General features: G+C 41.8%; 1 protein-coding gene across 2 annotated transcripts; it reads right to left on the bottom strand.

Annotated features, from left to right (window-relative positions):
• Positions 1–499: 499 nt before the first annotated feature.
• Positions 500–11170, bottom strand: mthfd1b (methylenetetrahydrofolate dehydrogenase (NADP+ dependent) 1b). Of its 2 annotated transcripts, none has more exons than XM_058615983.1 (28): positions 10905–11170; positions 8163–8247; positions 7519–7578; positions 7363–7416; positions 7108–7244; positions 6611–6711; positions 6387–6523; positions 6161–6272; positions 5933–6060; positions 5732–5829; positions 5466–5639; positions 5202–5338; positions 5047–5093; positions 4849–4956; positions 4427–4501; positions 4236–4338; positions 4011–4087; positions 3656–3796; positions 3498–3566; positions 3259–3370; positions 2999–3138; positions 2821–2862; positions 2513–2613; positions 1899–2076; positions 1657–1764; positions 1362–1514; positions 949–1051; positions 500–835 (listed from the first exon to the last, which is right to left on the bottom strand). In XM_058615983.1, exons 1-27 carry the CDS (start codon positions 10940–10942, stop codon positions 962–964), a joined length of 2805 nt encoding a protein of 934 aa, XP_058471966.1. In that variant the 5' UTR covers positions 10943–11170; the 3' UTR covers positions 500–835; positions 949–961. The 2 variants fall into 2 exon arrangements, with proteins under 2 accessions (XP_058471966.1, XP_058471967.1); XM_058615984.1 differs by having other exon boundaries at positions 500–734.
• Positions 11171–12088: the final 918 nt, after the last annotated feature.

Here is a 12088-nt window from a genome sequence, read left to right as displayed (position 1 = left end):
CGTATTTTTAGGATTTTTGATGTGACTTTGCACTTTTGTGTCAAACTAAAATAACATCTGTACTACATTTAAGATCAACTCTGCGTTTATCTTTATCATAATTCACCAGTGTAAAGACCTGCGAGAGACAGCTTAGCCACGTTTCACCAAATCAAATACAAGTAGTTTTCCCCCCTTTTTTTGTGTAAAACGGATTCAGGTTTGTGCCCGTCTGTGGTTACAAGTGAGATGATGTCTTTGTGATAGTCCCACCTGGCACCAAAAGGAGGTAGGTAAGATTTTATACAGGACTGCAGCTCAGAAAACAAAACCCATCTTGTCTGATCGGAATAAAATGGGGTTTTGCTCATAAAAATTTAGGGTGTCCATTAAATATAGGGCACTGACCTGAAAACACAACTACTGGCAACCACCAGGTGTGGCAGCAAAACTAAAAGATCTGCAGCTATGTGGCCTTATTTTGGTGTTTTCTAATAAAGAAAACAAACAAAAATGGAAATCAATGATTTGTGACATTTATTTTCATTTCTTGCAGCAATGTTAGACAGTACCAGAAATATTCACTTTGAGGCAAAACAGGACAGTGGACAGGCATTAGTCATAATGTTGGTCAAAATTTCAAAATAAAAATGATAAAATACTGCGTATGGTGACGTGTTTTTTGGCAAGTATCTTGATTTAGAAATCAGCATCTCGCTGGGGAAGGCAAATCAAGTATTAAGAGTTGTCAGGACCTGAAAGAAAGAAAGAAAGAAGCAACAGATGAGCTGGAGGCACCTCCATTTAGTAGTCCATCACATTTCATTAAGGCTCATTTAGGGGTCGAGGGTCATTTCTATTTACGGAGGGGAAAAAAAAGCAAACAGAAACATACCATGGTTAGTGACGCCAGACATCTGATAAGAGATTTATGCATGAATCTTTCTTTTTTTAAACCAGCCTCCTTACCATCATACGGTCATTAGAAGAGCCCGTTGACCTGCTCAGTCTCGGGATCCAGGTCAATGTCATAGAAACAAGGTCTGGTGGGGAGACCAGGGATTGTAGGCATCTAAAAATATAACACAGGCAGAGTCACCGTGTTAATGACAGTGAAATCTTTATACACCCAACAGTTAAGGATCACAACACAGTTTTCAGTCTGTTTGCAGAAAAGCAAGCCATGCAACGCTGTGTGATGACATTTCAGTTGCGTGGCTGGCATCATTTCCTTTAAGGAGCAGGAATGTCAGAAACCTGGTTATGTAGGTTAATGTGTGGTGTGATGGTGCAGAGTAGTAAACACCCACACCCAAATGGTCTCCTAGTTAAAAACCTGTACAGCTGAGCTGGCCTGGTACTCAATGTGAAAGACGGCGTACCGTGCCGACGAGTGGAAACAGGAAGCCGGCTCCCACACTTGCTCGGATGTCTCTGATTGGCAGGATGAAACCTGTGGGCACGCCCTTCTTGTCGGCCTCGTGAGAGAGTGATAGATGCGTCTTGGCCATGCAGATCGGCAGATTACCGAACCCCTGAGGGAAGATGAAGAGACAAAGATCAAAGATAATAAAGTATTTTCCATTCATGAGGACTGAGTAAGCTAACTAAGTAAGTAAGTAGCTAACAAAACAAGCTGCACGAAGCCACTGAAAGAAAGAAATGAAGGCTGCTGACCTGTTTGGTGTAGAGCTCCACCTTATGTTGGGCATCTGGCAGGAGCTCGATGTCATCTGCGCCATAGATCTTCTGGGCTATTATTCTAATCTTATCAGCAATAGGTAACTAAAGATGAAATTGGGAGAAGTAGACATGGTCATCAAAACAGTCCGCAGACGATTTTTTTTATATATACACAATGATTGTCCTTTCAAAATAATAACAATAAAAACACATTTCACATTTGTAAGAGTCTATACCTCCAAATCATAGAGGAACTTAAAGTTGCTGGGGGCTGCAGAGGCTCTCTGGACGGCCTGACCGAGGGCCACTGCCCCGGCTCCACCCTCAGCCCAGTGGGAGCATCGCACGGCATCGAACGCTCCGGCAGTTTTAGCCACGCTGCAGACCAAGTCCAGCTCAGCCTCTGTGTCCGTCCTGCAGGACAGGTCAGCACAACAAAAGCCATAAGAGACAAACAATAACACAATAGATTATTACCTAATCTCTTTATTGTGCCTCTAGCACAGGTATTATTTAAGATATAGGAATAACTGGAGATTTACAAAGTTTTGATCTCTAATCCCACTTGAGGAAAATATCTGGCTGTTGTTGTAGTTATTAAATGCTCCTTAAGTGTTGTTCACCAGCTTTTACCATATGGCGGAAAGATGGAGCCGATTAACGCTGCACCACTGATGAGAAACAGTAAAGCGAGTGTGACTGAAGCTGCTGATAGTTGACAGTGGCGTTTTAATGTCATTATTTACAGGATAGAGTAAAGATCCTAGACCGAGATAAAAATATTGAACACTGCACAGCTGTAAGTAAACTTGGTGGTTGTATATTCATTCCATCATGCATTACTACTTACTTGAAACCGTTGACTGCTACCACCACAGGAACACCAAAGTGCTGTGCATTCTCGATCTGCTTCTTCATGTTGCTGCAGCCCTTCTCCAGGAGCTCAAGGTTCTGCACACACACACTATTTTATGTACAATTCCTCAAAATGTATTTTTCTGTCAATTGTTTTACCTGACAGACATGTAGACACATTGTTTATGTGTCCAATATTAAATGGACACTTAATTTAATTTGTGACCCCACTGGACACATTGGCATACAAATCCATGATCCAACAGAATATTATTATTTAAATGAAAGCATGTTTTGCATTACCTCCTCCACATATTCCTTTTGCAGTGGCATTCCAGCAGTAACCTGAACAAGAATCAAAAAAATAAATGAATAACTGACAATATGAGTCACTTATGGCCGTTTTTCAGGAATAGTTGCATTTATAAAAAAGGTCGTCGGGTACATTCATCTCGTTATTAAAATGCTGCAGAAAACTCACAGTTGGTCCTCCGCCGTGCATCTTCAGGGCTCGGACAGTCGCCACCAACACCACCACATGTGGCCTCAGGCCCGAGTAGCGGCACTTGATGTTAAAAAACTTCTCCATGCCGATGTCAGCGCCAAAACCAGCCTCGGTCACTGTGAGGAGAAGTTACCGGCAGGTTGTATCTTCTCTTCATACAGTACGAGGTTGTGGATCAGAATCAGGTAGAAACAAATGTTAATATTAACCCAGAGAACTTTCTAAAGTCCACTTACCTACAAACCCCTCGGGTCCAACCAACTTCAAAGCTATTTTATCAGCCAAGATGGAGGAGTTGCCATGGGCAATGTTGGCAAAGGGGCCGGCATGGACAAACACAGGAGTACCCTGTGGGCACACATCACACAAAATGCATCGGTTAGGATCACAAAAGGTTTTGGCAAAAAAAGAAAATAGAAAAACAGAGCCACTGTAGAAGCCTTTGGGAAGTGTGTATATGCTGAGTATCACCCACCTCCAACGTCTGCATCAGGTTTGGCTTTATCGCATCTTTCATGAGCACAGTTAGGGCACCACTCACACCCTGTAAAGTAAAATAATTACATTATAAGAGCCTTCGTTTCACCAGTTCTTGTATAGATGATGTAGAAGACAGACAACAGTAGGACTGACCAGATCCTCTGTGGTGATTGGCTGTCCACCGCGGCTGGTGGCCACGACCATTTTGGCTAAACGCTGACGCATGTCCTCCATGCTGCTGGTGAGCGCCAGCACCGCCATGATTTCACTAGCCACCGTGATGCTGAATTGGGCCTGGAGGACAGACAGACATGTGACTCCTCGTCCAAAACATGGTATTTTTGTTAATGTACATAATGTACATTTAGACTTCACAGTCACTTTAATATGTGATCATAGCTTCAACCTGTAATTCAATTATTTATTTATTTTTTTTACCACTGGGGGGCACCAAAGTTAATAAATGTCTAATATAGCACTTAGTGAAGCTTGATGGATAAACTATTACCTCTCTTGTGTATCCTTTTTCAGTAGGCGACTGGCCGATAGTGATCTTTCTCAGGAATCTATCATTAGTATCCAACACTGAAAGGACAAACAAACACCACAGGGATATTTAAGATCTAAGTTATAAAGACTAAAGCTACATTGCTTAAATGGATCGAGTGACGCTCACAATTTCACATTTATAAACGTATAAACCACGATTAAAAATGCCTTTCTTCTTTCATACCTCTGTGCCAGGTGACGGCGCTTGGCTCAATGTCCAGACGAGCAAAGCGGGTGATCTCTTCCTCAGTGAGAGTGGAAGGATCGGTCTTCTCTATGCCCAGTTTCTACACGGTGACAAGGCAACCTTTAGCACAGACTGTGGGTTTCGTTAACGCACTGGTGCATGTTTTAAATCAAACTGTGATCACTTACCTTCAGTCTGTTGATCTGGATGGGGGAGAACTTCCTCTCTCCTCCACTGAGCGGGACCAAGCGGTTGTACAGTGCCTACAGAGGGAAGGACAACAGTTACAATCCATGCATTAAAGTTGTAGTGCACCACTTTAAAATATTAACAAATGTCTATTACAATAAAACAATTGTCTCAAACGTTTCATGAAGTCAATTTAACTGCTTGAAAAAAAAAACCCAGTCGTTTCACAGTTAGACTGAATAAATGCAAATTTTCCTCATCCTCCCCTGCACTGCTGCTGTATACACACAAATGCTCCCTCAGTCAGGTCTGACAGTATTCCTTTAAAGAGCCTACTTTCATATGAAGGCATACAAATATGACATAGTTTCAGCTTTAATTTGTAAAACATAAATAAACTGAAATGAACAGTTAAACCCACCTTGTCAGACTGCGTGGACTCGTGGAACATGCGAGCGTCGATGGCGGCAGCAACCAAGTTGTTGGCGGCCGTGATGGCGTGAATGTCACCGGTGAGATGAAGGTTGAACTACAATGAACAAATGTACGACTTTATTCTTTTGTACTTCTATGCAGTACAAATCAATGCAGTTTCTGACGCTAAACAACACTGTGGTACCTCTTCCATTGGAATGACTTGAGAATATCCACCGCCTGCAGCACCACCTATAGAGAGAAGGCCAAAATGACAGCTACATGAATCCATAAAGAAATTTAAAGTACGGCTTGTTTGTGCGCATCCTCTCACTGAGCGTGCTTTACTCCGTAGCTCACCTTTGATGCCAAAGGTTGGTCCCTGAGAAGGCTGTCGGACACATGCGAACACATTCATGTTCATGTGGGCTCCCAGGGCCTGAACCAGTCCGATGGTGGTGGTGCTCTTTCCCTCACCAAGAGGAGTGGGTGTAATGCTGCAGAGGGACACAGTTTATCAGCTGTGAGCATATTTAAATGACCATTAACTGGTTATTACAACAGTACGATGGTCCAAGGAAAACAAACATTACAGCAAAGTACACAGAGACGGAGACAGCATACCCAGTGACCACTACATATTTGCCATCTGGCTGAGCCTGCAGGCGTTTGAAGATGTTCAGCTGGACCTTTGCCTTCGTCTTTCCATAGAGTTCCACCTCATCAGAGAGCAGGCCCACCTCCTTTGCCAGATGGTCAATGGGCTTGGGCACGCAGGAGCGAGAGATCACGATGTCACTGTGTGTGTGAGGGTTAAAAACGACAACGCACAAAAATCAGCAAAAACTGTGAGGTCACGACAAAGAGGACACGGCGCTGAAGGGACAAACCTCGGCACAGGTTTCAGCAGGTTGAGTTTGGTGAAAGAAATGTTCCACTTCCCTGGTTGATGTCCCTCCAGGAAGCGCTTTGCACTCAGCACTGTGTTCTACACACACACACACACACACACAAACAATTGAAAATCTGATTGAGGTCAGGGACATTTTATCAGTGGCTACACAGAGTTTGACTCTCTGAATAGAGCTTACCGCCATCAGCATGGCCACAGTCATGGGTCCAACGCCGCCCGGCACTGGAGTGATGAAGCCGGCCTGCTCCTTAGCGGCGGCGTAGTCCACATCACCCACTACCCGCTTCCCACTGGATTTAGTCTCATCTGAAAGACACAGAGAGAAACTTAACAAACAAATACCACACAAACTGTCACAACTGTCCACTGGTTCCTCCCCTTAAAGAAAACTCAGAAATAGTCAAACCTGGAATGTGGTTGATGCCACAGTCGATGACCACCGCTCCCTTCTTGATCCAGTCTCCTTTTACCATCTGTGCTTTGCCGATGCCGACAACTAGGATGTCTGCTTGTCCCACCTGAACATCGTGGAGGATAAAGTGGTAGAATTGTGTCCTTTTTTGTGTTGAAGGGTCTTAAAGGATGCTTTTGCTTGCACTACTGTGAGACACAATTAACAGGTCATGCTGTACCTCTCCAGCAAGATCAGCAGTTTTGGAGTGGCAGGTGGTGACCGTGGCATGGTTCCACAGCAGCAGGTCATGCATCGGCGCGCCCACGATCTTACTGCGGCCGAGGACCACGGCTCTCTTCCCTGCCACAGACACACCTGTAGGAACAAAGTCAATTCCTCTATTCATTCAGAACAAAAGTGCTTTGTTGCACTCCTTAACAAGTTCAATATTACGGTGTTTACCAGTTTGTTTGATTAGCTCCATGCAGCCGTTAGGCGTGCAGGGAATGAAGCATTCACCCAAGTCCCCACGAGACAGTTTCCCTGCATTTATGCTGGTGAGCCTGCAAATGAACAAAGATCATATGGGTTAGACATGCGGACACCCTGATTACATATTTTTGTAAACTCCACATATCTTAACCACCTCTATTTCTGGACAGATGATGTACGATCAAGATGCTATATAATGTGTTCACGTATCACTGAGTTGTGTATGGGTATGTAGTCCTGTTGTTTGACTTTCTGTGTCATGTCTTTGTGTTGTAACGCTGCACATGCAGAAAAAAAAGAAAACATTTAAGATCAGGAATCAACAATCTGTCTACAGATTTCAAAGGGGCCAAACCAGGTGAGATCCTCTTCATAAAGTCAGACACGGGGAGCAAGAAAAACAGACTAACTTGAAGAGGAGCAAATAATTCTTCAGGAGAACTCTGGTGTTTCTTTGATGCTCTTACCCATCTACGTCCTTCTCTGGGGCCACGGCATTGGTGACCTTCTCTGTGTTGATTTTGTGGATCGAGTCTAAAGGCAGCTGCACGATGAGGCCGTGGACGGACGAGTTCTCGTTCACTTCTGTGATTTTGTGAAGAACCTACACAGAGAACGATGCTTTTACACTCTAATATGTGTGATATAATCCAACATTTATATAATAATCCAGCATTTCCAGAGTTAAAAATCAGGAAATGCTTATTAAACTGTGACCTCACCTCCTCCTCGGTGGCCGTCTTTGGAAGTCTCGTATGTGTGGCCTTTATTCCAATCTGCATGAAAACGAAGCAACGTTAAAAAGACATAAGTACGACTTTACTGCTACATTGTAAAAAAGGATCATGGAAATATTGCATGTAAATCTCTTGATTTACCTCTGTTGCTGCCTTCAACTTCATGCTGATGTACAGATTTGAATCATCGCGGTCTCCAACCTGCAAAGACATATGGCATCACTTGAGCTGCCTGTTGATAGTAAACCTCAGGCCTTTACACTGCTGTATGCTGTAGTACACGACAATAATCTAAAGCCTTATATAACAACCATATATTTTTTTTCAAATACCCTTTTGGTAGGGAATGGCAATTATGTTTTATTCCAGCCATAGTAATAAAAAAAACTTGGTTGTGGCACATTTTCTTTATCTGAATAATACAGCTGAAACAATTACTTGAGGAATCGATTACTAAATTAACCTCCAACTATTTTGATCATCAATTAATCGGTTTGAAGCTTTTTTCCTTATTATGGGAAAATATATTAATATTTCACAAGTGACTTGAAAATACTGTCACCAACATACAGTCCTGGTGATTTATATTTCAGGACCTCATGATTCTTATTTTATAATTTTTTGATCAGGAATTTAGGGAATTGTCTCATAACTACGTATCGCAATACAAAAACATTTATCGCAATAATTATTGATATCCAATACAAACTGTGACAAACTTTTTAAATTTGTCCAATTGTGGCCCAACCCTATTTAAACGGGAGTCATGTTCACCTTACACTTACCTGTAAAACCACTAAACCTGGAGAGAAGTTGGGGTCCTGAAGCTTCATCTGCTCCACATCCTTCTTCAGACGCTCCCTCACCTGCCTGAGAGCACACAAAGAACATCATTTTTTTAAACGCTGTGTAGGCTGAATTATTAAAGGAAAGTTTGGTGTGTGTTGTGCTCTGTTTGTTTTATTACTGTACAGCACTTTGCTCAACAATGCCGTCTTTAAATGTGCTTTATAAAGTGGATTGAAATGGAAAGGTTCCAGGACCATGAGGTACTAAAGCCACACAGGTCATACATTCCCCTTACATATTTGGAAATCAGATATCTGCCATTGGTTTATGTCACTCTAAATCTGGTAAACAGTCCCCAGCTGCATGTCGTGGCACGTGCAAGACAAGGACATCAGAGAGACACTTAAAAGAGACTTGGCCTTTGTCTTTGCCTGATCTTTAATCACGTCATGTTCCTGTAGTCTGGGAAACAAACAACCTTACGCTTTGTGTCAGTCGTGACTTCTCTGTTCACTCAGACAAAGTCAGTTGAATCAATCAGCGGCAACGCAAATCAGCAGTGATAGAAGTTAATTTTTAAGTTCTGCACACCACTAAATGAACTGTCAAGGTGAATCTCTTTTAAATCCCACTAAGTAAATGCTGATAACACGACTATGAACACAATTGACCATATAACTAAGCTGATTTGTCAGGTCCACGCAACAGAACAGGGTAGCGCAACATCATGTAGGCTGATTATAGTGTTTAAAACTTTAATCAGATTTAGATTGAAACAGCGTGAGCGTGTGTGCATCACATGCACTTCATTGACAGAGAGGATGATTGACACAATGGTATTAATTACGGATGCATGACACAACTCTGGACTTAGTTTTGAGTGAAAGCTTTTAGTATATATATATATATATATATATATATATATATACACACACACACATATATATATATAAAATAAAATGCATTTTAAATAGTGTTGCTTTTTTATTTTCTCACCTACAAGAACAAAGAAACCTTTCATTCATTTTTGTATCATGATAAAAATCTTTTTTCACAATGACAGATAATAAAAGCATGGTCACTCATCAACCAGAGCCATATTCCTGTATTCAGACAATACTGTATTTGTTCTCTCATAATTTCCCCTCTGTAAACCGGCTCTTTTAGATGAGGGCTTTTAGCAGAAACAAAGAATTAGCCTCCGTCTGTAGAGACCACTTATCCAGCAAAAAAAAAAAGCATTGGTCAGTCATCTTTTGTCCAAGTGAAGAGAGGAGACGGCAGATCTGTGCAGAGGCTGTGCAGGCAATTGTTGCAAAAAAGAAATCTAACTAATGAGCACTGTGAGGGGGAGTTAACAGGGTGCAGGTCGTCATGTCTTGTGACAAGCACATGCATCTAAATGAAAAGTCGTGCACTTTTGGGCTTTTCTTTTTCTTTTGGTCAGATATACGTATTTAGAACTGCCAAATTAACTCCCGGTGCAAGACGAAAACATTTGACACATCTGAGCTTCAATATTCAAAGCATATTCATGCGTCATGTATATAGAACATTTGCTATATTGTTACTGAAGAAAATTATACCATGATATATATATTGTTATTTCATTATTTCTGGTCTTTCTGTGTGGAGTTTGCATGTTCTCCCTGTGTATGCGCATGGGATTTCTCCAGGTTCTACCAGTGTCCTCCCACAGTCCAAAAACATGCAGATATGGGGATTAGGGCAAATTGGACAATCTGAATTGACCGTAGGTGTGAGAGTGAATGGTTTTTTGTCTCTATATGTGTCCCTGTGATGGACTGGAGACCTGCCCAGGCTGTACCTCGCTTTCACACTATGTCAGCCTGGCACCAGCCTGCTGAGGATAAAGCGGTAGAAGATGAATGAAATTGATTATTCCCCAACCCTATTGATGCTTAGGTAAAGGTCGACTTGACTAGTCAATATAGCCAGTTAATCAGTATCTGATTGCTAATCAGCAATGGACAATTATTTAATAAAAGTTAAGCAATTTTGTGCATCATTTGTGTTTATTAAGCTGTTATTTTGAGGAAAAACCCATGAGTCAACCTCGATATTGAACACAATTATATTATGACATATATATTCGTGCAGATTGTTTTCAAGCCCTACTCATGAGAATTATTATATATAGTTCATTCAAATGTATTAGACTATAAGGACACACGTTTTATGATATAAAATGGTGTGTTTGGGAGCAGCAGAGGTCATTAAATCAACAGGGCAAAGATCACACCACACCACCACAGCTTCTTACATAACAAGGAAGGATTTGCAACTATTGATTGCTTCACTTGTAAAAATGTTTTGTTATGAATTAGCGTCGAATTACAGTTTTGAAAAGCACAATCAGGGTCAAACACAGTCATCAGTGTCAGAGAAAGAAGCAGCAGCAGATTTATCAGGTGCTTTTCTACAAAAAACAACTTTGGCACACTTCATTCACGTGGCCACCAGCAGCATGTGTGACCGAGTTATGAAATATTTCTGCTGCAACAGCATTATTTTAAACGTGCAGAAAACTGCTGCGTGTTCCATGTGCATTCAATTAAGGAAACGCACGTGATTTAACCATAATGTGTAAAGTTACAGTAACTCTCAGGTGGCTAGTTAGCTGCCAGGGTTAGCCGACGTACAAACACGTCACTTACTGTACGTTTATTTGACAGTCGGTGTGTTAATAATACTGCAGAGTAAACGCGGGTACTTACGCTGAAACTTCTTTCCCACTTATGATTTGAGCGGACATCTTAGGAGCACTGGGAGCTGCGGCGCTACGTGATGCTGCTGCTGGTGACTCTTTCTGACAAGAAGACGCTCGCAGTCAGCACTTCCCAAACTTAACTTTGTTCAACGAGCGTCGGGGGGAAACGTTTATGACGCAGGTTCAATCCACAAACCCGAATACTTCCTCTGAAAATCGGCGCGGTAGCTTTCGAGAATAGCGTCAGACGTAGAGACAGTTGCCTCACGAGTGGGGGCGTTACGACAGGGGGGCGGGGCAAATTGAGTCAACTCCGTAGGCCAATCAAATCTTTTATAAGCGCCGCGTGATGCTGTAGGCATATAGTGTTTTTGTTTAAAGAAATAAGAGCAAAAAGTAATGAAACAAGAAGTGATGTTTGTGCATTGTGGGCTATAATAGTAATTAATGCTGAAGAAAATTGTGATGTACAGTATATTGTTATTGAATTACTTCCCCAGTGTTGTAATGTAATGAAGTACAAATACTTCGTTATTTGGGAGAGTTGGTAATGGTCTGTATTTACACTACATTTTTGCCATTCACAACATGGGGTTAAGTGTCTTGCTCAAGGACACATAGAGACAGGAATTGAACCCACAACCCTCTTTGAATTTTACTTCTAAGACGTAAGTACATGTTATATCAGGACAATTACCCTTGACACTTAAGTACAGTAAATGTCACATACTTTTATAGACTTTTACTTTAGTAATATTATAAAAATGTTCAACTTCTACTTCTACCAAAGTCATTTTCTTGCCCTTTTACTCAAGCATCCCTTTTAGGCACTTTATACAGGAGTGATATTTACACAAAACAAACCCTGATTGTTGCTCTCGTGGATGATGTGGGTGTTAATACCGCGCAGCACCAGCAGAGGACAGCACTGTGTTTGTGCAGCGCTCGTTCACTGTCCGTGAAGAGACTCCTCACAGCGGTGTTTTTTAATCATTGGCACGGCTTCGACTCGTTTACTGGCGCTTGTTCGGATGCATGTCCATGCATTAACATTCCAGTATTCTATAGAAAGGTGTCAGACATGAAATAATCCTATTTATCTGGCGTTTTGGTCCGATGTGAGACATGAAGAAATGCCGAGAGCTATGGAGAGTCGATTCAGTGTTTTGAACGACAACGAAGACATCAAAA

This window comes from Solea solea, chromosome 18 (assembly GCF_958295425.1).
Source record: "Solea solea chromosome 18, fSolSol10.1, whole genome shotgun sequence".
Classification (NCBI taxonomy): Eukaryota; Metazoa; Chordata; class Actinopteri; order Pleuronectiformes; family Soleidae; genus Solea; species Solea solea.
This window is presented reverse-complemented; position numbering and strand designations above follow the sequence as displayed.

Coding starts and splice junctions, on each gene's coding strand:
- mthfd1b (XM_058615983.1), bottom strand. CDS start 10,942: ATGTCCGCTCAAATCATAAGTGGGAAAGAAGTTTCAGC. Junction 7,417..7,518: donor AGTTGAAGGCAGCAACAGAG/GTAAATCAAGAG, acceptor GTTTTCATGCAG/ATTGGAATAAAGGCCACACA. Junction 7,245..7,362: donor AGACGGCCACCGAGGAGGAG/GTGAGGTCACAG, acceptor TTCTCTGTGTAG/GTTCTTCACAAAATCACAGA.